This window comes from Astyanax mexicanus, chromosome 25 (assembly GCF_023375975.1).
Source record: "Astyanax mexicanus isolate ESR-SI-001 chromosome 25, AstMex3_surface, whole genome shotgun sequence".
NCBI lineage: Eukaryota > Metazoa > Chordata > Actinopteri > Characiformes > Acestrorhamphidae > Astyanax > Astyanax mexicanus.
This window is the reverse complement of record NC_064432.1, coordinates 8,170,182-8,194,487: the sequence shown is the minus strand read 5'-3', so window position 1 is coordinate 8,194,487 and position 24,306 is coordinate 8,170,182. Positions and strand designations below refer to the sequence as shown.

General features: G+C 40.1%; 1 protein-coding gene across 2 annotated transcripts in view; it reads left to right on the top strand.

Moving 5' to 3' along the window:
* Positions 1-23,297, top strand: part of wdr19 (WD repeat domain 19) — a 38,423-nt gene extending 15,126 nt beyond the window's left edge. For both annotated transcript variants that reach the window (XM_022681762.2, XM_049472443.1), the window contains 23 exons: positions 133-255; positions 1,780-1,929; positions 2,210-2,357; positions 3,623-3,830; positions 5,015-5,174; positions 5,860-5,970; positions 6,114-6,223; positions 6,597-6,654; positions 7,858-8,004; positions 8,690-8,772; positions 8,875-8,958; positions 9,794-9,940; positions 10,519-10,643; positions 10,810-10,919; positions 11,068-11,136; positions 11,277-11,354; positions 15,156-15,252; positions 16,213-16,337; positions 17,788-17,869; positions 18,018-18,168; positions 19,329-19,452; positions 21,166-21,242; positions 22,730-23,297. In XM_022681762.2, coding sequence (XP_022537483.2) covers positions 133-255; positions 1,780-1,929; positions 2,210-2,357; positions 3,623-3,830; positions 5,015-5,174; positions 5,860-5,970; positions 6,114-6,223; positions 6,597-6,654; positions 7,858-8,004; positions 8,690-8,772; positions 8,875-8,958; positions 9,794-9,940; positions 10,519-10,643; positions 10,810-10,919; positions 11,068-11,136; positions 11,277-11,354; positions 15,156-15,252; positions 16,213-16,337; positions 17,788-17,869; positions 18,018-18,168; positions 19,329-19,452; positions 21,166-21,242; positions 22,730-22,844 — 2,682 coding nt within the window. In that variant the 3' untranslated portion in view covers positions 22,845-23,297. The remainder of the gene's footprint in view (positions 1-132; positions 256-1,779; positions 1,930-2,209; positions 2,358-3,622; positions 3,831-5,014; positions 5,175-5,859; positions 5,971-6,113; positions 6,224-6,596; positions 6,655-7,857; positions 8,005-8,689; positions 8,773-8,874; positions 8,959-9,793; positions 9,941-10,518; positions 10,644-10,809; positions 10,920-11,067; positions 11,137-11,276; positions 11,355-15,155; positions 15,253-16,212; positions 16,338-17,787; positions 17,870-18,017; positions 18,169-19,328; positions 19,453-21,165; positions 21,243-22,729) is intronic.
* Positions 23,298-24,306: the final 1,009 nt, after the last annotated feature.

The window sequence follows — 24,306 nt, the reverse complement described above, 5'->3', positions numbered from 1 at the left end:
CACTTTAACAGTGTTCTTAAGGTTGAATGCTTAAATTTTTTTGCTCCTCACATATTTATTTATGTGTGTGCATATATGTGTGTGCACACGTGTGTGTGTGTGTGTGTGTGTGTGTGTGTGTGTGTGTGTTAGATCGAGGACGAAGATCAGAACGTTGAGGAGGACAGACAGACGAAACTCTTCCCGGATCCAGACCAGAAGTATCGCATCCTCAGCCACGCCCTCACCACAGAGTTCCTGTTCTTTGGAACAGATGTGAGACATTACACACACACACACACACACACACACATGTGACCAAACACACACCACACATAATTTATACATGGATTATGGACCATAAATCTTAGCATGTAATATGTGCAGCATGGTAATGAAGTGTGGGTAATAAGTGAAAGTGGTGCTCCTTTCCTTTTATTACTGCAGTGTCTTTCCACATGACCTCAGTATCCAGCATCCAATCAAAATCCACATGCTAATGAGCTGTCCGGGTGCCAAAATAGAAGTCTCTGTTGCTGTCAGTCAACTACTATGTTTGTGCTGTCGGTAGCGTTATGCCAGGTTCACGCTACATGACTTTTTGAGTCATCAGTCTTTGTGCTCTTCACACTACACGACTGTATTGTAATGGTGGTAATTACACCATTTCTCACTGTGGGAAATCAGCGACTCACCTGGCTACTCTCCAGAAACACGTTTCGTCACGAGAAAACACCACTAGAACTAGTGATGCCATTCCAGAGAATCTCTATAGAGGAGAATCCGCACTTAAAGTGAGTCCAACATGAACGAGTTCATATGAAACAACCGAGTAAAATCAGAGTTTATATACATGTGATTAGTTTTAAACTGAAATATTTACTTATGTCCTCAACACAGAAATATATCACATGTTTTAGCACTGCAGATATAATTTTATATCATTTCAAACTCCAGTTATAAACCTTTTAAACATGCTGTACCTGTATCTCCAGGATCGGCTCTCCAACCAATCAGCTCACAGTAGCAGTAATGCTAGTGCTTTAACAGTGTAAAACCTGTTTTCCGTAGATAAACTGACACAATACTCAGAACAAGTAGTTCATTATTATTATTTTTTAAATTTTATTTCAAGTTTTTAGCTTTTAGCTCTTTTCACCCCCATTTATAGAGGACTCACTCACTGGCTCCCTCTAGAGTTTAACACTCATTTACTGATATAACAGGGGAAATAAAGTGGTCAGACTCTTTATAAACTGTTTGCTCTGGTAATGCAGGGGGTGCGTTTTGTTTTGAACCCGATGTTCTTTCTCTTTCTCCGTAAATCCATTGGCAGCATGTAGCCGCTGCTCCTGACTCCCAGTCACAGACTGGTACAGATATCTAGCATGCCAAATATTTGCCAGGCTCTCTCTCTATCTCTATCTCTGTCTCTGTCTCTCTCTCTCTTACTCTGTTTCTCATTACCTCTCTTTTTTCTGTCTGTCTGTCTCTCTTTCAGTTCAGTTCAGTTCAGTTCAGTTCAATAATGCTTTATTGGCATGACTGTAACATTGTACACTGTTGCCAAAGCAGTGAAACAATAAACAAACAGAGAAAGAGAAGAGGTTTACAAAATCATACTCATTAATACTGATGACAATAATAATGAAGTGATTAATAAAGTTATAAGTTGTATTTAAAATGTTTAATATATTTAATATTGATTAGTGTGACTGTGATATAGAGATCTGAGCGTGTGATGATGTCACTCTTCTCTCGTAATAAAAAGCGGCGTTTCTCTGTTTTTCTCTGTTTCAGACTGGTCTTATTCAGTGTTTCTATATAGAGGACTGGCAGAGTGTTAATGAGTATCGCCACCCGGTGGGCATTCGCAAGGTTTTCCCCGACCCAAATGGAACACGACTCGTCTTTATAGATGACAAGAGCGACGGATTCCTTTACTGTCCGGTACACACACACACACACACTCGCTTGTTTAGCTACTTTTACGAGCCGCAAAGAAAAGTTTTATTTGAAATACTCAAAGTAGCTGTTGAAAATTAATTAAGACGTTTATAATCATTTAACATTTTATTACTGTTGTAAGCACTGTCAGTTGTGACTCTTATTGTGAAGTTTTACTGATATAAGTATAGTCAGTATTAATGTGAGTATATATGTTGTTACTCTGTGTTTGTAAACAGTATTTTAAACACTGATATTTTCTGTATTCCGATGTCGTCTGCAGGTGGACGATTCCTTGTTTGAGATTCCAGACTTCTCTCCGATGATCACAGGTGTATTATGGGAAAACTGGGTGAATGATAAGTCCGTGTTTGTGGCGTTTGATGAGGATAAAGTCTACACCTACGCATTCCACAAGGACACCGTACAGGGTAGAGTCACATGACCTGTTCTCTCTTTCTCTAACTGCTCTCCTGCTCACTCTCTCTCTCTCTCACTATTTTCTCTTTTTTTCCCTCCTTGTTTTCCCTTTCATTTGTTACTCTGTCTCTCACTATTTTCTCTTTTTCTCACTTTCGATCTCTCTCTTGTCCCTTTTTCCTACTGCTCTCTCACTCTTTTCTTTCACTTCCCTTTCTGTCTCCCACTATTTTCTTTTTCTCACTTTTCAATCTCTCTCTCTTTCTATCTGTTTTCTCTTTCTCCTGCTGCCTTCTTGCTGTTTTCTTTCACTGTCTTACTCTTTCTCTTACTGTTAACTCTTTCACTTACCTCTCTGTCTCACTATTTTCTCTTTCTCTTTTAACTTTCTCCTTCACTTTCTGCTTTTCCTTTCATAAACCTCTCTGTCTCTCATTATTTTCTCTTTTTCTCACTTTTCGCTTTCTCCTTCTCTTTCTGTTTTTCCTTTCACTTACCTCTCTCAGTATTTTCTTTTTCTCACTTTCGATCTCTCTCTTGCTTTGTCTTTTCTCTTTTTCCTACTGCTCTCTCACTGTTTTCTTTCACTCTCTCTTTCTCTCACTGTTTTTCCTTTCACTTACCTCTCTGTCTCCCACTATTTTCTTTTTCTCACTTGTTGTGCTCTCTTTCTCTCACTATGTACTCTTTTTCTCACTTTTCTATCTCTCTCTCTGTTTTCTCTTTCTCCTACTGCCTTCTTGCCGTGTTTTATTTCACTGTCTCTCTCTTTCTCTCACTGTTTACTCTTTCACTTAGCTCTCTGTCTCACTATTTTCTATTTTTCTCACTTTTCACTCCCTCTCTTTTACTGTTTTCTCCTTCTCTTACTTCTCACTCAATTTTTTTATTTTCTTACTTCTGTTTCACACACACTTTGGTCTCTCATTCTTTCATTGCTCTATTTCTCAATCCATCACTCCATATTTCTCTCATTCTCTCTCCCATTCTTCACAATTATTTCTTTCTCTCTTTCTCTTTTTTGCTCTCTGCTTCTTTTTGTTTTTTCCTTTTTTCCGCTCTGGGTTTTTTTCTTTTGTCTCTCTCTCTCTCTCACACACACTTTGTCTCTCATTACCTACCTCTTTGTCTGTTTGTCTGTCTGTCTCTATCTGTCTTTCACACTCAGTCTCTCTCTCTCTCTCTCTCTCTCTCTCTCTCTCTCTCTCTTTCTTTCACTGTTCTCTCTCTCTCTCTATCTGTTTCTCACTCATATGTCCCCATATTTATCTCTCAGGCTCTAAGGTCATTCTGGTGGGCTCCACGAAGCTGCCGTTTTCCCATAAGCCCTTGCTGCTGTATAATGGGGAATTGACTTGTCAGACACAGAGTGGCAAAACCAGCAATGTTATTCTGAGCACACACTCGTTCCTCAGCGACACACACGCTGACTCCAGGAAAGAGCAGCTCCAGAGCCTGCTGCAGCAAGCCATCAAGCTCAAGAGGTACACACACACAGACACACACACACACTCACACACACACACCTTTTCCTCAGGCCGTTTCTCAGAGCACAGATTATACACTGTGCTGTAAATCTACAGCTGTTGTGCAGCCTTAGTGCTTGTATGGTCATGTGACCAGGTGGAGTAGGTGGTCCAAAGCTCTAAAATGTTTCATATCATTAGTTTTTCACAGTTAAAAATTGGCCCAGTGCCAGTTGCACCAAGATTTGACATGAATAGTCAATTTAGTTTGTATTCATTAACTTAGGTAGTGTTATGTGAAGCATTCAGCAAGGTTTAAACAGAAAACCGAAATTCTGAAAGCATAAATATGATAAAACACAACTCAAAAATCGCCAAAATGCCTCCTCAGACCTCTCTGAGAACTATATGGGTGTGGTCATAATATTCTAATTAGATGTGCATGACTGACACCTGTCTATCACAGGCAAACTCTCACCTGCTTATCAGTTCCAGTTGCTCAGACTCGAAGTTAAACGGGTGAATTTGTTCGGGATGAATGCTAGCCAGTTAGCATAACATGCTAATACACTGCAGTTGACGGTAGGTCAGCCCTGTGGAGTCTCATGGTCTGTCCTGCCTAGAACAAAAGTAAAAACAGCACTTTATCTGAGGAGCTCCTGCTGCTGTTCCTCACTGTATGAGTGCTTTGAACAGAGTAAAATAGAAAAACAACAGCAAACAGCAATTTTTCACTCAGAAAAGAGACGAATGGAACTACGCAATCGATCCACAGCTCAAAAAAAAAGTTCCTCTCGTCTCCCAGACGAGCTTAGAAACAGAATCATTTATTCAGCACAAGAGATAAATCTCCCTACTAAAACTCTGGATACGAGGTGCTAATAAACTTCAAGAGCAGTAACTATAGCTGTGTTTAAATATATTAATACTGTAGCTTGAAGAATATATATTTTAATGTTTTGATACACACTAAACTAAATATATTTGTTAACTGGAGAAAGAAGGGAATTGTTGCTGATTTTATTACTGTAATGCTGTAATGCTCTAATGTCTTTATTAATAACATATTATAAATTGATATTAAATTTGTTTCTTACTTGTGCAATAGAACATTTGAAAAATATCTCTTTGAATACTTAAACATTAAGTATTTTAGGTGCATTTATAGTGTTTCTGAAACTATTTAGTGTGTGTGTGTGTAGGTTTACTGAGGCTTGGAGTGTGTGCAAGAGTCTAGGCAGTGCTGATGCGTGGGCGGAGCTTGGAAGGGCGTGTCTCCACCACATGGAGGTGGAGCTAGCCATCAGAGTTTACCGCAGCATGGGCAACGTTGGCATGGTGCTGTCTCTGGAGGACATCAAGGTATGCCACAGTGTGTTTGTGTATTAGGACTGTACCTTATGATTCAATATATTTTGATATATTATTAATATATTATTTTATATATTTTGAGAGCTTTTGAGAGTTTTCAGATCTCAAATAAAGCAAAGAAAACAAGTTAAAAAATATATATATTTGGTGAAATAACCCTGATTTTTAATCACAGTTTTCATGCATCTTGGCATCATGTTCTCCTCCACCAGTCTTACACACTGCTTTTGGATAACTTTATGCTTTTACACTCCTGGTGCAAACATTCAAGCAGTTCAGCTTGGTTTGATGATCAGCTTTTGATCATCCATCTTCCTCTTGATTATATTCCAGAGGATTTCAATTTGATAAAATCAAAGAAACTCACCATTTTTAAGTGGTCTCTTATTTTTAACAGGGCTGTATATACATATTTGTTACATTTTAGGAAAACACAATATTATTATTTGCTTCTTAATAGAATGAATGCATTCTGTTGACTTTTTATCCAATCAGAATGGTGGGATTTGCAAACAGAGTTTAAATCTAATTTAGAATTAAGTTTGAGGTTTTATTGCAGTATATTATGTTAGACCAATTGTGTCAGATTCATTGGCAGCAAAACAGCACCAGAGGATGTTGCTACCACCACCATGCTTAACAGTTGGTTATTTTTTTTTCTTTCTTTCATTTACAGGGGATAGAGGACCAGAGTTTGCTGGCAGGACATTTGGCCATGTTCCTCAATGACTATAACCAAGCACAGGACCTTTACCTGGCCTCGTCTTATCCTATGGCAGCACTGGAGGTCCAATACAAAAACACTCTGATACATGAAAACCATGTAATAAGAGACAGAGCGATTTCCAAAGCATTAAAACATCAGCAGTAATGTATGTGTGTGTGTGTGTGTGTGTGTGTATTTGTGTTTGTATTTGTGTTTGTGTGTAGATGAGGAGGGACCTGCAACACTGGGACAGCGCCTTACAGCTGGCTAAGAGACTACGGCCTGAAGAAATTCCATTCATATCTAAGGAATACGCCATTCAGCTGGAGTTTGTGTACGTTTAAAAAAAAAAACATTTGTATTTGTAAGAGTATTAATCATTTTTTAAGGCCCAATCCCATTACTCTTTTGTACCCCTACCCCTTGTTTTCGAGTGTAACTACTTACAAGCAGAAGGGTTGAGAATTGGGACAACACTTCATGCACTCTATACAGATATAGATATAGCAGATATAGTGTTGAGCTAAAGTTCAGCAACCTAGCTGCTGCTGCTGCTTTACTGTTAACTTCAGGGCTTTATCGCAAGTCTTCAGAAAGGGGGCAGGTTCAGGTGCAGCAATTCATTCTTAAATTATTAAGCTTTTATTTTATTTATTTATTTATTTTTTTTTACTGTTTTTGTGTTTGCCCCCCCCCCCCCAACCTAGTGGTGATTATACAAATGCGCTGGCTCACTATGAGAAGGGCATGACTGGAGACAATAAGGTGAGTGTGCATAAGGTGAGAGAGACACTGTGTGTGTGTGTGTGTGTGTGTGTGTGTGTGTTTAAGTGTACTTGTATTGTTTGTAGTGTTGTCATGATACCAGAATTTTGACTGCGATACCAATACCAATTGTAGTATCATGAGCTAGCTAATGTTATCGGGGAGAGAGCTAGCTAACATTAGCGGTGAGCTAGCTAACATTACCGGGGAGAGAGCTAAGGTCAGCGGTGAGCAAGCTAACATTACCGGGTAGAGAACCATCGTTAGCGAAGAGCTAGCAAACATTAGCCAAAAGCTAGCTAACATTAGCTGAGAGATAGCTAAGGTTAGCAGAGAGCTGCTAACGAGCTGGCTAACATTTGCGGCGAGGTAGCTAGCTAGCTAACGCGCTAACATGTTAACTTCATCAGCAAGCTAGCTAACTTTAGCCGAGAGATAGCTAAGGTTAGCAGAGAGCTAGCTAACATTTACGGCGAGTTGCCAATACAATAATATATTTCTACCAAAGAAATTAAGACTACATTTTTGGGTCTTAAATTAATTTTTTTAAGGTCCTAAAAAGGTCTTAAAAAGCATTACATTAGACTTTTAAAATTGTGCAAGAGCAGAGAGATAGCTAAGGTTAGCAGAGAGCTAGCTAACATTTGTGGCGAGTTAGATAGCTAGCTACCACGCTAACTTGTTAACTTCAATGGCGAGCTGGCTAACGTTAGCTGAGAGATAGCTAAGGTTAGCAGAGAGCTAACTAACATTTGCGGCGAGTTAGATAGCTAGCTAACATGCTAACATATTAACTTCATCTGCAAGCTGGCAAATGTTAGCAGAGAGATAGCTATGGTTAGCAGAGAGCTAGCTAACATTTGCGGCGAGTTAGCTAGCTAGCTAACACGCTAACATATTAACTTCATCGGTGAGCTAGCTAACTGGAAAATCAAAATAGGTATTGGCTAAGACTATACTAAGTAGCACATCATTTTAGGCTGCCTAAATTCCAATACAATAAATTATTTTCTACCAAAGAAATTAAGACTACATTTTTGGGTCTTAACTTATATTTTGTGAGGTCTTAAAAAGGTCTTAAAAAGCATTTAAAAGAACCAAATCGTTTGTGACGTAGTAGTGAAAAAGCATCTAACGTTCGATGCAATGTGTATTAGTAAATGTCCTCAAAAATGTTGTGTTTAATATATTATGTATTTCCAGTTCCAGGAGCACGATGAGAGCTGTCAGGCCGGAGTGGCCCGAATGTCCATCCGAATGGGAGACATCCGCAGAGGCGCCAACCAGGCCATCAAACACCCAAGCAGAACACTGAAGAAAGAGTGTGGAGCCATCTTGGAGAGCATGAAGGTAATCCTGGGAAATATTCTATGAATTAAAAAAAAATTATTTAATTTGAATGTAAATCTACACAGATTTCTCTCCTGAAATCTGTTTATTTGAATGCGTAAAGAGCTTCTGTTTATTTACAGTAAGCTTAGATTTCCAGATTTTCACTAAGGCTGGGTGCAGCAGCATTAGCATTAGCGGCTAACCACTAGCACTAGCGGAAGGTAAATGGCACCTGTTCAGCACTACACTGAGAAATTGTGAGGTTCTTCACACATAGTTTGTTTTAACACGGTAAACATGCAGACTACAGTCCAATATAATTGCCTTTGAACGACGAAAGAGCTAGCGCTTAGCACGGTAAGCATCTATTGCTAATGCTGCTTCAGCAGTGCTAGCTGGGGTTAGCAGCAGGCTACAGTCTGTTAATACTCACCTCTGAACAGCAAAAGAGCTAGCACTTAACACGGATAGTGGCTAATACTAATGCTGCTCCAGCAGTGCTAGCCAGGGTTAGCAGCAGGCTACAGGCTACAGTCTTATAATACTCACCTCTGAACGACTAAAGAGCTAGCGCTTAGTGAGTTTAGTGGCTAATACTAATGTTGCTCCAGTTAGTGGAGTTTGCTTACTCCACAAGCCATGTTAATCTTACACATTCTACAAATGTTGAATCTACTTGTCATCATACCTTTTTGTTTTGCAGCAATACTCAGAGGCTGCTCAGCTGTATGAGAAAGGCCAGTACTACGACAAAGCTGCTTCTGTCTACATCCGCTGCAAAAACTGGTATAGAAACCAGATTTTTCCTGCATTCACCACGAAAATGCTAATTTTTTGAAGTGATGACTGTTGGGAATGTTTGTTTTTGACTGTTGTGATTCGATTCAGGGCGAAGGTTGGAGAGCTACTACCCCATGTGAGCTCCCCTAAGATTCACCTGCAGTACGCCAAGGCCAAGGAGGCGGATGGGAAGTATGTGGAAACAAAGCACGCACATAGTAACACCTTAGCGACCACCTGGGACGTTATAGTTACATACTGTAGCAACAAGATACCGACAAATCTAAACATAAATACAGTTATTTCCAGGCAAACAGGTTTTGTGTGGAAAGAGGTGTTTGTTAGCTCTACTCACTAGTAGTATATAGGCTTTAAGATGCACTTTTAAGAGGGTTATCCAGTTAGTAGGGTTAAAAGCCTTTTCTTTGCTTACTCCACAAGACCCGTTAATCTTACACATTTTACATATGTAGAATGAGATTGAAAAAAACAAACATCTTAGCCACCAGCTGGCACAACTGTAACTACATAGCAACACCCTAACAACCACCTGGAGTACCTTAGCACCCACCTGAGGACCTTAGCAACACCATATCACCTACCAATACTAATTGAGAGTGTGGCTACATGCCACATTAACCTTTTCAGGTTCTTGTGTGGATAGAGGTCTTTGTTAGCTCTGCTGTGTTGCTGTGCTAATAGATACTCACTGTATGGGCTGAAAGATGCACTTTCAAGAGGGATATCCAGTTAGTGGGGTTAAAAGTCTTCTATGAGAATTCTATGAGACACGTTAGTCTTAAACATTCTACATATGCAGAATGAGATAAAAAAAAAAACACCTTAGCCACCAGCTGGCACATTTTAGCAACTACATAACAACACCCTAACAACCACATGCAGTACCTTAGTGACCACCTAAAACACCTTAGCAACATTATATCACCTACCAATACTGATTGGAAAACAGGTTTTGCGTGCATAGAGGTGTTTGTTGCATAACTGTTATTCTGTGTTTATGTTTCAGGTATAAAGAAGCTGCGATGGCCTATGAGAGCGCTCGGGATTGGGACAACATGATCCGGATCCTCCTGGAACATCTGAACAACCCGGAGGAGGCCGTCCGGATCGTCAGGGAAACTCAGTCCATTGATGGAGCCAAGATGGTAGCCAGGTAAGAAAGAGAGAGAAAAGAAAAGGAGGGAGAGTTTGACACAACTCCAGAGAACCACAGTGGGAGCAATTATTATTCACTAATAGAGAAAACATCGAACACTGGCAAACTTTCCCAGGAGTGACCAGCCAACCAAAATTACTCCAAAAGGGCATGAAGAACTCATCCAGGAGGTCACAAAAGAAACCCAGAACCACATTTAAAGAACTGCTGGTCTCACATGATTTAATAATAAGAAAGAGATTGGGTGAAAATGATAAATATTCCTTGGAGTGACGAAAAAAGTGGACATTTTTGGAAGGTCATTCTTTTTAGAAAAAGAGCATCATACTGAATGTAAAACATGGTGGTGGTAGTGTGATGGTCTGGGGCTGCTTTGCTGCTTCAGGGTCTGGAAAACTTGCTGTAATAGACGGAAGCAGGAATTCTGCTGTTTACCAGAAAATCCTGAAGGAGAATATCCCGCAATCTATTCGTGACCTCAAGCTCAGGAGTACTTGGGTTCTGCAGCAGGACAATGACCCAAAACAAGTGCAACCTGTAACTTGTCTTGTTTGTGGTCGGTGCTGCCGCTGCAGGTTTTTCCTGCGTCTGAATGATTACGGTTCAGCCATCCAGTTCCTGGTGATGTCGCGCTGCAGTGATGAAGCCTTCCAGCTCGCCCAGCAGCACGGCCAGATGGAGGTGTACGCCGACATCATTGGTGAGAGAACTGCATTCACTTGTCCAGAGACAAATGTATACAAAAAACACAGTAGCTATTTGACAACACGTATCGATACGATATATCGCAATATATATATTTTGTCCCACCCTTTGTCCTATACTTTAAACTCTATCTGTTTGTATGTTTTGTGTTTTTTTTCCAGGCTCTGAGGCCACAGCAGAGGATTATCAGAGCATAGCGCTTTATTTTGAAGGGGAGAAGAAGCACCTGCATGCTGGGAAATTTTTCCACAAATGTGGCCAGTACAGCAGGGTCAGCACATTCCTTTCATTCCCAGTTAATCTCACGTACTGCACCCACTTATCTCCTTGACCATTGTTTTAGATGCCTATTGATTTGTATTAAGAGGAGTTATTGTGATGGCGCTCTCTCTTTCTTTGTCTCTCTCTTTCTCTCTCAGGCTCTGAAGCACTTTCTGAAGTGCCCCAACACTGATGATAATCTGGCTATAGAGATGGCCATTGAGACGGTGAGAGCGTAATGAAAGGCTGACGATGATGATGATGGTGGCGGTGGTGGTGAAGAGCGTTACGATGGGATGTAGATGATAATAACCTGGAGTGTAATTGCCGTTCTATGGGAACTAATAGGGTTTGTATCGTATTACAGGTAGGAGAAGCCAAAGATGAGGCTTTGACCAATCAGCTGATCGACTATCTGATGGGAGAAAGTGATGGAATGCCGAAGGTAAAGCTCACTGCAGATTAGTTCATAAATTGATTCTTCTAGTTTTTTTTTTTCAGACACATACAGACACGAGACACGTTGAACCCTACAGCGGCTTGTGTTCGTAGTATTCATTCCCCTTGAACCTTTTCACATTATATCACTTTACAACCTTTAACCAATGAAATGCATTTTATTGAGATTTTAAGTGACAGACTAACACAAAGTAGCATGTCGTTGAGAAAATGCTACATAGTTTTCAACTTAATTACAGCTGCAAGTCTTTTGCAAGCTTTGCATCTGGCTGTATGTTTAGGGCAGGGGTGTCCAAACTTTTTTTGTTGGGGGCCAGAAGGAGAAATATATTTGAAGTCATGGGCCACAGACTTTGTAATAAAACAAATAATGAAATATACCACTTTAAATAATACATTTTCCTGATTACTTTCATGTACACACCATTTTACTTGACTTACTATCTTTATCTATCTTTGACAGTGTTGTGCAAACTAAGATTTTTCAAGTTGATGTTTCATTTCATGATGTCTCTTAATATTAACCTCCTTAATTACGGCAACTTTTAGACTATTTTGCCCGTTTTTCTGCGCTACAACTAAACACTCGCCATTTTTAGACTCTTTAGCCCGTTTTTCTATGCTACAACTGCGCACCCTCTTCGCTTTTAGACTCTTTGGCTCGTTTTTCTGCGCTACAACTGCGAACCCTCTCCACTTTTATACTCTTTGGCCTGTTTTTCTACGCTACAACTGTGCACTCTCTCTGCTTTTAGACTCTTTGGCCCGTTTTCTGAGCTACAACTGCGCACCCTCTCCACTTTTAGACTCTTTGGCCCGTTTTTCTACGCTACAACTGCGCACCCTCTTCGCTTTTAGACTCTTTGGCCCGTTTTATGCGCTACAACTGCGCACCCTCTCCACTTTTAGACTCTTTGGCCCGTTTGTCTGCGCTACAACTGAGCACCCTCTCCGCTTTTAGACTCTTTGGCCCGTTTTTCTGCACTACAACTGCGCACCCTCTCCGCTTTTAGACTCTTTGGCCCGTTTTTCTGCGCAAAAACTTCACTCTCGCAGCTTTTTAGACTCTTTGGCCCGTTTCTGACAACTAGCTTTCAAACTTTGAATCTCACATTATAAAAACCTGCTTAACAGCGGGCCAACTTTCATTCTATTTCTAAAATACCTCCCGTGCCACTCCAAAAAAGGAAACAGGCCGCAGTTTGGACACCCCTGGTTTAGGGTCATTGTCTTGCTGGAAGGTCTCAAGTCTTTTGCAGCCTCCAACAGGTTTTCGTCCAGGATTGCCCTGTATTTAACTCTGACCAGTTTCCCAACTCTCTCTCTGCTGACGAAAAGCAGCGTCCCCACAGCTTGATGCTGCCACCACCATGTTTCATAGTGGTTTCTGGATGGTGTGTTCAGAGTGATGACCAGTGTTACTTTTCTGCAACATGTAGCGTTTTTCATTTAGACCAGAAAGCTCAAATTTGGTCTTATCTGACCACAGCACCTTCTTCCACATGTTTGATGTGTTCAATGTTTTTTCTTGCCACTCTTCCATAAAGTCCACATTTGTGGAGTGCACGACTTGTAGAGTTGTAGATTTCTGAGGCTCCTCCAGAGTGACCATGGGCCTCTTTTTGCATGCTTCTCTGAACAGTGCTCTCTCTCTGCTCAGTCTGTCAGTTTAGGTGAAGTTAGACAAGTTTGCAATCGTAGAATTCTTTTTCGAGTTTGAGATTTTTAGATGATTCAATGAACAGTGCTCCTTGCGATGCTCAAAGCTTATAACTTGTGCTTTTTATACCCTAACCCTGCTTTAAACTTATATACTATTTAATCTCTTACCTGTCTGCTTAGTTGGTCCATGGTCTTTATGATGCTGTTTGTTCACTAGTGTTTCTCTAAAAACCACTGAGGGCTTCACAGAACAGGTGTATATATTTATACTGAGACTAAATTACACACAGCTGCACTCTATTAAATAATTCAGTGACTTCTGAAGGCAATTGATTGCACTGGATTTCACAATGATGTGCTTGTTTGTGTTGGTTTATCACTTAAAATCCCAGTAAATCACATTAAAGTTTGTGGTTGTAAGGTGACGAAATGTGAAAAGGTTAGAGGAGTGTGAATACTTTTGCAAGTTGCTGTATTAAAGCGATAGTTTAGTGGAAGTTAAAGAATGCTGAGTGGCTGCACGCTGACAGGGGGCTTGCTGGTTCATTCTGTCTTTTTTATTTTATTTTATTTTTTTAGTTTTGTTTTTTTTCTGTCATCCATATTCATTCATTAACTCACTGTCACTTGCTCATTTCTTTCATCCGCATCTGTCGTTTTTCTGCATGTAGTCTCTCTCCGTGAGTAGCCCACTGCGTCTGCTAGTGCTGCCCCCTTGTGGTGAACCAGCAGCAGAAGCAACGTGTTTGTGTGTGTTCATGTGTGTTTTCAGAAGAGACCTTGTGCTTCTCTTCTCTAGTTTTAGATTGAATGGTGTGTGTTTATGGTGTAGGGCTGTCACATTCAACTGAATTACATTTGATTTGATTAATTAATTAAAGGAGAAATCTGGCTGGGGCATAATGAAACATGATCACGAGTACAAACTTTTGTCAAATAGTTCACCTCCATTCTCACACTTCCAGACCTGTAGAATCGGGAAATCACTTAAATAGAACCTGTTTGACAACATGAAGCAGATAAAAGATCTAAAAAAAGCAAATCATTATGTCATTAAGTCATTCCTAAAGCTTTGGGACTCCAGAGAACCACAGTGATTCACTATTATTCACAAATGGAGAAAAAACATGGAACACTGGTGAATCTTCCCAGGAGTGACCGACCGACAAAAATTACTCCAAAAGGGCATGAAGAACTCATCCAGGAGGTCCCAAAAGAAGAACTGCAGGTCTTACTTACCTCAGTTATGGTCATATTCTTTGGACTGACGTAACAAAAGTGGAAGTGTTTGGAAGGTGTGTGTCCCGTTACATCTGGTGTAAAACTAACACAAAATTTCAGAAAAAGAACACCATACTAAATGTAAAACATGGTGGTGGTAGTGTGACGGTCTGGGACTACCTCAGGGCCTGGACAACTTGCTGTAATAGATAGGCCTGTCACGATGAGAATTTTTTGTGGACGATGTATCGATATAACAACAGAATAGTATAAACAACAATCGTACGCATTTAAAGACAATAACAATTAAATTAAAATTTAATATACTTATTTTTCAACCTTCTGCCGTTCACACTGTGTGTGTAAAGAACTGGTCAGTTTTTTAAAACAGGATTGGCTCAAATACTGTTCACTGTTATATATTAGAACAAACATACGAATAAACACAACAGACGATATTACGATTATCAAATATTATTGAGGTCATGTTCATTTATTGTACAATAAATCGATAATGTAATTATTGTGACAGGTCTAGTAAAAGATGGAACCAGGAATTCTGTTTTCTACCAGAAAGTTCTCCTAAATGACAATGTCCAGCCATCTGTTCGTGACCTCAAGCTCAGGCGTACTTGGGTTCTACAGCAGGACAATGACCCAAAGCACACAAACAAGTGCACACTAGTTAGTATTAGTGACTAGTATGCAATTGGGACGCACCCCATGCTTTGGACTGAGACGATTGATTGTGACAGCTCTACCATAGTGTTCAGTGTATTAGGAGAGAGAGGTTTTGTGGCCTTGTAGTTTGCGTGTGTGTGTGTGATTGGGCTGAACTCGCAAAGAGATTAAGCACGTGATTGGCTGATGTGTGTGTGTGTGGCTCCTCCCTCCCCTTTCTTAGGATGCCAAGTATCTGTTCCGGCTGTATATGGCGCTCAAGCAATACAGGGAGAGTGCGAGGACGGCCATCATCATCGCCAGAGAGGAGCAGTCGGCAGGTGTGTGTGTGTGTGTGTGTGTGTGTGTGTGTGTGTGTGTGTGGATGAGCTGCTGTATGGAGCAGCTACTGCTCAAAAGTTTGGACACCCCGGCACGTGTACCCAACCACTTAGCAACACCTAAGCAACCACTTGGATTACCTAAGCAACTGCCTAGCAACCAGTTAGAAACACCTTAGCAACCACTTTGGAAATTATAGCAACTGCCTAGAAAAAAGTTAACAACAGCTTAGCAACTACTTGGAATACTTTAGCAACGGTCTAGCAACCACTTAGCAACACCTTAGCAACCATTTGGAATACCTTAGCAACTGCCTAGTGACTGCCTAGCAACCACTTAGCAATACCTTTAGAAATGATAGTGACTGCCTAGCAAAAATTTAACAACAGCTTAGTAACTACTTGGAATACCTTAGCAACGGCCTAGCAACCCCTTAGTAACCACTTTAGCAACCACCTGGAATACATTAGCAACTGCCTAGCAACCACTTAGCAACACCTTAGCAACCACTTGGAATATGTTAGCAACTGCTTAGCAACCACTTAGCAACACCTTAGCAACCCTTTGGAATATGTTAACAACTGCCTAGCCACAGCTTAGCAACCACTTTAGAAACGTTAGCAACTGCCTAGCAACCACTTGGAATACCTAAGCAACTGCCTAGCAACAGCTTAGCAACCACTTTAGAAATGATAGCAACTGTCTAGCAACCACTTAGCAACACCTTAGCAACCACTTGGAAAACGTTAGCAACTGCCTAGTAACAGCTCAGCAACCACTTTAGAAATGATAGCAACTGCTTAGAAACCACTTGGAATATGTTAGCAAAATACTTTATTACTTAATTTTCTGAGAACATTTCAGGAGTGCCACTTATTACTGTATAATAATAATAATAATAATAATAATAATAATTATTATTATTATTATTATTATTATTACATGTGTGTGTTTTCTAGGAAACTACAGGAATGCTCATGATGTCCTGTTTAGTATGTACATGGAGCTCCAGACACAGAAGATTAAAATTCCAGCAGAGATGGCCACCAACCTGATGATCCTACACAGCTACATACTAGTCAAGGTAAATATACTGTATTTTTTACACTATAAGGCGCACTTAAAATCCTTTAATTTTCCCAAAAATCATCAGTGCGTCTTATAATCCGGTGTGTTTTATGTATGAATTTTACCAGTCAGGTATTAAGAAACAGTGAAGCCACTCCGCTGAAGTACGGCGTTATACAGGAGTTTTAGTTTAATTATCCAGTACCGAGACTGGAGTAGTATTAGCATTAGCCGCTAACCACACTAAGCGCTAACTATTTCACCGTTCGGAGGTGAGTATTATCAGCCTGTAGTCTGCGTGTTTACCGTGTTAAAACAAGCTACATGGGACGAACCGCTAGGCAATATCACATAGTGCTGTCAGGTGGCATTAGACGCTAACCGCAGCTAGAGCTAGCAGTTAGCTGCTAATGATAATATTGCTGCACTCAGGCTTAATGGAAATCTGGAAATCTAATGGAAGCGCTTTACTCACACAAATAAAGAAAAATCTGTGTAGATTAATATCCATCGCTCGTTTGACTTTAAAAAAAAATATATATTTTTTAATAATTACAATTTTGTTTACTTTGCTTAGCTTAGCTTTACAGTCTTGCCACCCAGGGCTGAGACCTGCTGAATAAGAAGGAAAATATGGCGACATCCCTGTTCCTTACTAGTGTCGAATAATGCACCTTATAATATAGTGCACCTTATAGTGCGAAAAATATGGTACTGTATAGCCTCCATAAGATAGCCAGAGGTTTGTGCACTTATTGGTTAATTCGGATGGAGTGTTCTGGTAACCCAGGGCGATATTATCTAGCGGTTCATTCCATGTAGCTTGTTTTAAAACAGTAAACATGCAGGCTACAGTCTATATGATATATTCACCTCTGAACAGCTCTGAAAGAGCTAGCGCTTAGCAAGGTTAGCGGCTAATGCTAATCTTGCTCCAGCAGTGCTAGCCAGGGTTAGCAGCAGGCTACAGTCCAATATACTCGACTCTGAACAGCTCTGAAAGACCTAGCGCTTAGCATTAGCGCAGTTAGCGGCTAATGCTAATACTGCTCCAATTTCGAGTCTGTCTTGCTGCTGGAGAACTAAACTGAAACTCCTGTATAATGCTATACTTCAGCGTTTAGTGCTGCTACATAATACCTGACTGGTAGAATTTAAAGTGCAACCAAACCAAATATCGACCAACCGGGTTGAACTGCACTGAGTTCAGCTAAATTCATAGGAATTATAGAAATGAGTGTCCACATACTTTTGGACATATTGTGTGTTTTACAGCCGAACAAGTGAACCCTATTCACTGTACCTAAAAAAAAAAAAGAAAAAGCCTTTCGTCATTTCCTGTGTGTGAAGCTGCGGACTGCTGCTTGCCCTGTGGTTAATGCAGTGTATTTATCTAAGCTGAAAGATGGTCAGCATGTGTTATTGATCTGCGGGCGGTGTTAAATGAGTAAGTGATGCTGTTATAGATCCACGTGAAGAGAGGAGACCATCTGAAAGGAGCCCGCATGTTGATCCGAGTCTCTAACAACATCAGCAAGTTCCCCTCACGTGAGTTTTACGTGCACGGTCACACACAGATATATATATAGACTTACTAATACTATTCATGTATGGTGGGGTTTTGTTTTATATAGTAACACATTGAGATTGAGTGTGTGTGTATATGTTGTTTATATTTGTGTGTGTGTGAATCCAGACATTGTCCCCATCCTGACGTCCGCTGTAATCGAGTGCCATCGGGCGGGGCTCAAGAACTCATCCTTCAGCTTTGCCGCTATGCTAATGAGGCCAGAGTACCGCAACAAGATCGACCCCAAATATAAGAAGAAGATCGAAGCCATGGTTCGGTAAGAAACAGTACATGTGCTTAACTACAGATACTTGACTTATAGATAGATTACTTACTAATAATAGCATATATTTTATAATATTTTATAATATTGTGAAGAAATGACGCTTTAATATCATGTGAAAAAGTTGAAGTGTGCAGCTTGTATAACAATGTAAATTTCTAAAAAACTCAAAATAACTCAAGAGAAAATGGCAAAATTGTGCCCAAAGTGTTGATATTTTGTGTGAACGTTTCTTCAGAGCTGTAGTAATTATTATCTAGGTGATAAATCAGGTTAAACTGCACCTGAACAGCTGTTTAGCTCAAACCTGAAAAGTATATTTCGGTATATAGTCTGTTCAGATCGTGACCGGATCACGTTCTCACCGCAAAGAAAACACTAGTGTTCGTTTGAAACTGGACCAAGACCACCTCCATCAGTCCGTCACCTTTATCTTCAGCTTCCTCAGCAAAGCATTTGACATTTTAGAGTTGTGTTTGGGCTTGTTAACACTTTGGGAAACTGCCTTTTTGGCCCAGTGGAATTCAGCTTTCACGTAGCCCCATACCATGATGCTACCACCACCATGCTTCACTTGGCTTGGTCCTCCTCGCCAGTTAAGTTTATGTTAATCTCTTTAGACCATAGGACACGGTTCCAGCAATCCTTGCTCTTTGAATGCTTGTTTTAGGCAAACTGTTGCAGGCTTTCTTGTGCGTCAGCTTCAGAAGAGGCTTTCTTGTAGGACAGTGCCATGCAGATAGAGAGTTGATGCAGCGTTTGGTGTATGATCTGTATGATCTGAGCACTGCAGGCTGACCTCCCACTTCTTCAAGCTCTGCAGCAATGTTATATCTTCAGTGTTGTCCCATTAAAAAAAGATATATTATGAGACCATAAAGACTTAAATCAAACCAATAGATGCCCTGGTAGCATCTATCTTGCAAAAGTTCTGTGTAAAGACAGTAGTTGGAGAAAGTGTCAGCAGATTGCTGGGGACAGCTCAGCTCTGCTAAAACTTTCTGGACGGCCACTCTTGCAGAATTCTTACCTCAGCAAAGGTGTATTTCAGGAGGCTACCTATGAAATCCTGCAAATCTGACAGCACTTTGGCTGCCTGCCCTTCTTTCTGTCTGTTTCCCTGTCCATTATGCTGTCTATAATGTGTGATTCAGGCGCCCAGACACCTCTGAAGTAGAGGAGGAAAGTTCTCCCTGTCCGTACTGCGGCTTCAGTCTGCCGGAGTGTGAGCTGCTGTGTCCCGGCTGCAAGAACAACCTGCCATACTGCATCGCTACGGTAGGAATAGACCCTTCTGTCATTAAAAAAAATATATTATTTAAAGTTACTAATTTTATACTGTTTCCTCTCGATTTTGGAGTCGAAGAAAAGCACAGAATTCCCAGGTCTGATATATCAGCCAAAAAACAACTGCCCTGGCCACTTACACTACATCTCAATGGGAGTGATGTGGGGAAAAAGCGCCATCTACCTACTCACAGAGAGCATGGCACATTGTGCTCTCTCTGAATCTGGCTGCTGATGCCAAGCAGCTTGATACTGTGATATTTTAATCAAGCTTGAAACATTGTACCCTGAATAAATTCTGCATGATCTAAACTAAACAGCAATCTAAGAAGTGTAGGCCCAATCCCATTTCTCATTTATACTCCTAACACTTGTTTTCGAAAGTCACCTGACCCTTTAGAACCGAGTTCCTATAGGGGAAGTTGTGGTTAAAATCCTCTCACTAAGAACTGAAGGGACAACCCTTCAAGAACCTGATACTTCTCTTCACAAGGGAAGTAAGCTAATCACAAGGTTTTTGTTCAAATTTTTGTGATTGTATCTATGCCGATGGGCGTAGTGGTCTGGAAGTGAGTTGTGTTCAGGTACATTTCTGGTGTATTGCTTGTTGTACCTTGGCGAAGGAAAACACAGGTGCGCTAATGACTGAATACAACCTAGACCAGGGGTCGGCAATTAAGTTTGGCTGCGAGCCAGATATTTTTCAAGCCATTACGTGGCGGGCCACAAAAAAAACTCTGTTTTGAAAAAAAGATTTGTAATGGGATGGAGTTCTACAGACTAGTAGCTCTCCAGCCCAGAGGGTTATTGAACCCAATTGCAGAACAGTTTAATTCAAAGCAGGTAAACCCAAGAAGAAAGGAAAAAATAAATAAATAAACACACTGCTCCTCTAGTGGGATCGAACCTGTGTCGTCGGGGTTCGTAGTGATTTGGAAAACGACTGAAAAAAATAAGGAGATAGGGAGCCAAAAATTGGGGGGAAATTTAAGTCACGCCGAGTGCGACAAAGAGACAGGGGAGAAATGTAAACAAAAGCTCACCAGAGAAGCATTTTATTTATTTATTTATTTTTTCATTATCGTTCATTATAGTTCAAACAACCTCACGGGACGGATGTTTCCTGCCTATTGTCAACCCCTGAGCTTAACATAAGTCAATAGTCAAACGTTCATTGCTATCTAGACAGTGACTTGTTGAACACAGGGATACACAGCAGTCCAAAAACCCATAGCATTTGCCTGTTGGAAGCCATTGAAACTTTTACACCAACTGTTAACAGAATGAACGAGTGTGAACAAGACGGTCAGTTTCCTTTGCTGATAAGTGCAGAAGTGCTGCGCCATTAAAATAGCAATCTGCCAAAGTCAGAGCACACCTGGCTCTTAAAGGGAATGGAAAATAAACGATAATTGCTTTATTGCATGTTACGCCCAAAATACACACCCTTCGATTAATTAAGAGAGTTAGTACATGCCTTTTGCACTTTTTTAGCCATTCAATGCATACTTTTCCCGTTGTTACGATAGCAAAGACACACTAACAGGCTCGCAGTTTATGTGACATGCATGTTAAAAGCTTGGAGGGGTGCCAAACGCAGTGTTTTTTGTTTTTGCCCCTAGACAGAGCTTTGTCTGGATCCATTACAATCCAAAACAAATTCCTGTTGTGTAAGATCTGTATGTTTTGTCTCTCGTTCTGTAGGGTCGTCACATGGTGAAGGAGGACTGGTGTGTGTGTCCACACTGCGACTTTCCTGCTCTGTACACGCAGTTTACACAGTACGTATATCCAGTACTTTAATTTATCCATCTGTCCATCTATTAGCCATTAATTAACCTCTCACATGTGAATAATTGAAAAGTTACTTTATTTCAGTAATTCAAGTTCAAAACGTGAAATTCATATATTATATAGATGTATTACACACAGAATGATCTTTTTTAAGTGTTTAAGTGTATTTAATTATTTAATTGTTGATGATTATGGCTTACAGCCAATTAAACCCAAAAATCAGTGTTTCAGAAAATTTGAATATTATATAAGACCAGTTGGTACTTTTGGCAGTGTGGGCAGTGTGCCAAGTCCTGCTGGAAAATGAAATCCGCATCTCTATAAAAGTTGTCAGCAGAGGGAAGAAGCATGAAGTGCTGTAAGATTTTGTGGGAAAACTCTGCACTGACTTTAGGCTTGATAATAAAACACAGTGGATCAACACCAGCAGATTACATGTCTCTCCAATCCATCACTGATTGGTAGAAGCTTCACACTAGACCTCGAGCAGATTGGACTGTGTGTCTCTCCACTCTTCCTCCAGACTCTGCTCCCTTGATTTCCAAATGAAAAGTAAAATTTACTGATGATCAGTGATGGTTTGGAAAGACATGTCTCCAATCTGCTGGTGTTGATCCACTGTGTTTTATTATCAAGTCTAAAGTCAGTGCAGTGTTTTCCCGGAAAATCCCTTTGCTGACAACTTTTATGGAGATGCGGATTTCATTTTCCAGCAGGACACTGTCAAAAGTCTTACAACCCGCCATCAGTCTATTTTCATGTCCTGCACCTGTGTTGTTTAAATGGCAACAGAGCTTCTAAATATCTGGAAATGAGGTGTGTTCAGGTAAATTTCTTGTGTATTGCTATCTTGGCAACAGAAAACACATTTGCACCACTGACTGAAAACAACCTAGACAGACGTCTACAGTCAGACGTTCATTGCTCTCTTGGCAACGCAGGTGCGCCAATTAGTATTAGTTATACACTCAAAAACGCAAAAAGCAGTACACAAACCTTTTTACACATTTACATCAACAATAAACAGAATAGAAAATTAAATAAAAAAACACATCTATTCCCGTAAATGACCTGTTTACACACCTTCACGGTGTAAACGTGCAGGTCATTTTTCTTCTGCTGAGAAGCGCAGAAGCTCTGCACTGTTAAAATACCAATACACCAAAGTCAGAGCTCACCTGGCTCCTAAAGGGAATTTGAGGTGAGGAACACGCTGATTGGTTTATTTCACGTCATGTTCAAAACACACCCATGTTTAATTAAAAGAATAAGTGCATGCATTTCGAGCTGAACAAGGTGTACTTTCCCCGTCGTTATGATAGCAAAGCTGAGCGGTTGACAACTCAACAATAGATCTCTAAAATAGCACTGTGAGCTAAGGTTTTGGGAGTTTGTTTTTTTTGATGACTATTTTTTTGTGTGTGTTTTTCTCTTTGTGTGTGTGTGTGTGTGTGTGTGTGTGTGTATACACCAGGCTTTTGGAGTCCGAGTCCACGTGTCCCATGTGCTCAGAGAGTCTGAGTGTGAATCAGCTGCAGAAAATCTCAGACTGCTCCAGATTCCTCCAGCAGGACCAACTTGATCCATAACACACTTACATAAATACACACTTACACACAAACACACACAAACAGGAATCGAGGGAGTGAGAAGGTAAAGAGTGGTGTGTCTCTCTTTTTACTCACAGTTGACCAGTTCAGACCTTAGCAAGTCTATAATAACATGATCTTACTTTTCCAATATTTACCACCGTTTTACTCAGTTTAAGTCTATAAATCATAAATGGAGGTTTGAGAGTGTGTGTCTGTGTGTGTGTGTGTGTGTGTGTGTGTGTGTTGGCTTTTACCTTCACATATATAGAGATGATTATATTGTGATGTTTCTTATTGATTTTTCTAAGGAAAAAACAGATTTACTTCTATATGACTGCAGCTCAGACACTGTTTTTATAAGTGTAATACAAGTTGTACATACCTTTATTATAGAGTTTTGTTATTGTGTTATTTTCGTTTTTCTATTTATCTTATGAAGAATAATAAAAAAACGCATTCAAACAGATCTGAGTGTATCTGCATATAATTATTATACTGCTGATTTACTTGTTTTTAAGTTGTAATAAATATTGCAGTGTTTTTTTTTTTTAGGTTTTAGTTCTTTATTTTTATTTTATCCAAAATTTCTCCAGGAAAACCAGAGATGGATAACACTTTATAATAACTTTAATTGGTCATAACTATAATACAATGCATTAGTTCATGAGAATTTGAATATCAACAAATGTTTACGCATTAATTGTATTTTTTTGGCCATATCGCACACCCCTAATTCCTAGTTGCAAACATTTATTTCAGAGATGTTAAATTGTAAAACTGTACAGCAGGCAAGACTTTCATTTTTTTTTTTTTACTTTTACCAGACATGGATATACTTTAGAGTAGTCTGAGGTGAAATGAGTTCTGATGGGAGCCATGATGCTCTTGAATGCATCCCATCCAGGAGGGGGAAAAAAAAAACACTACCCGCTCACACTAAAAACTGATTGGCTGACACTCTCTGTTTTGCATGCGCTTTATAAATATGCACACGAGGGGAGCACCTTTCTCTCTCTCTCCCTCTTTTTCCCACATGTGATTGGGAAAAAAAGTCAACTTCCGGGAGACTTGGGAAGTCTGAGTAAATGAATTCAAACTGCTGAATGGAGCTAAACAACTAGAAAGTCAAATTAAAAATTGTATCTAATCCCTTGGCCAGGACAATCCTTTAATTTTGGAATGTAAAATTAAGTATTTTGCAAAGAAATGCGAAAAAACCCTACCATCAAACCTAGAAGAGATTCTTAAATGAGGGAGATGGAAGTACTTCCTTTAAAATAATGGGTTTTGTGTTTCTATCGCAGTTAACCATCGACTAGCTTGTTTGTGTTTTGCCATTAGCACATTAGCACAAGCTACCACTATCGTGCTGTAAATGCTAATCGTAAACATTGGGGGCGTGGCCGGCAACAGCTTATTTGCGCAAAAGTGACAGAGCCCTTAAACGGCTTATTTCAAA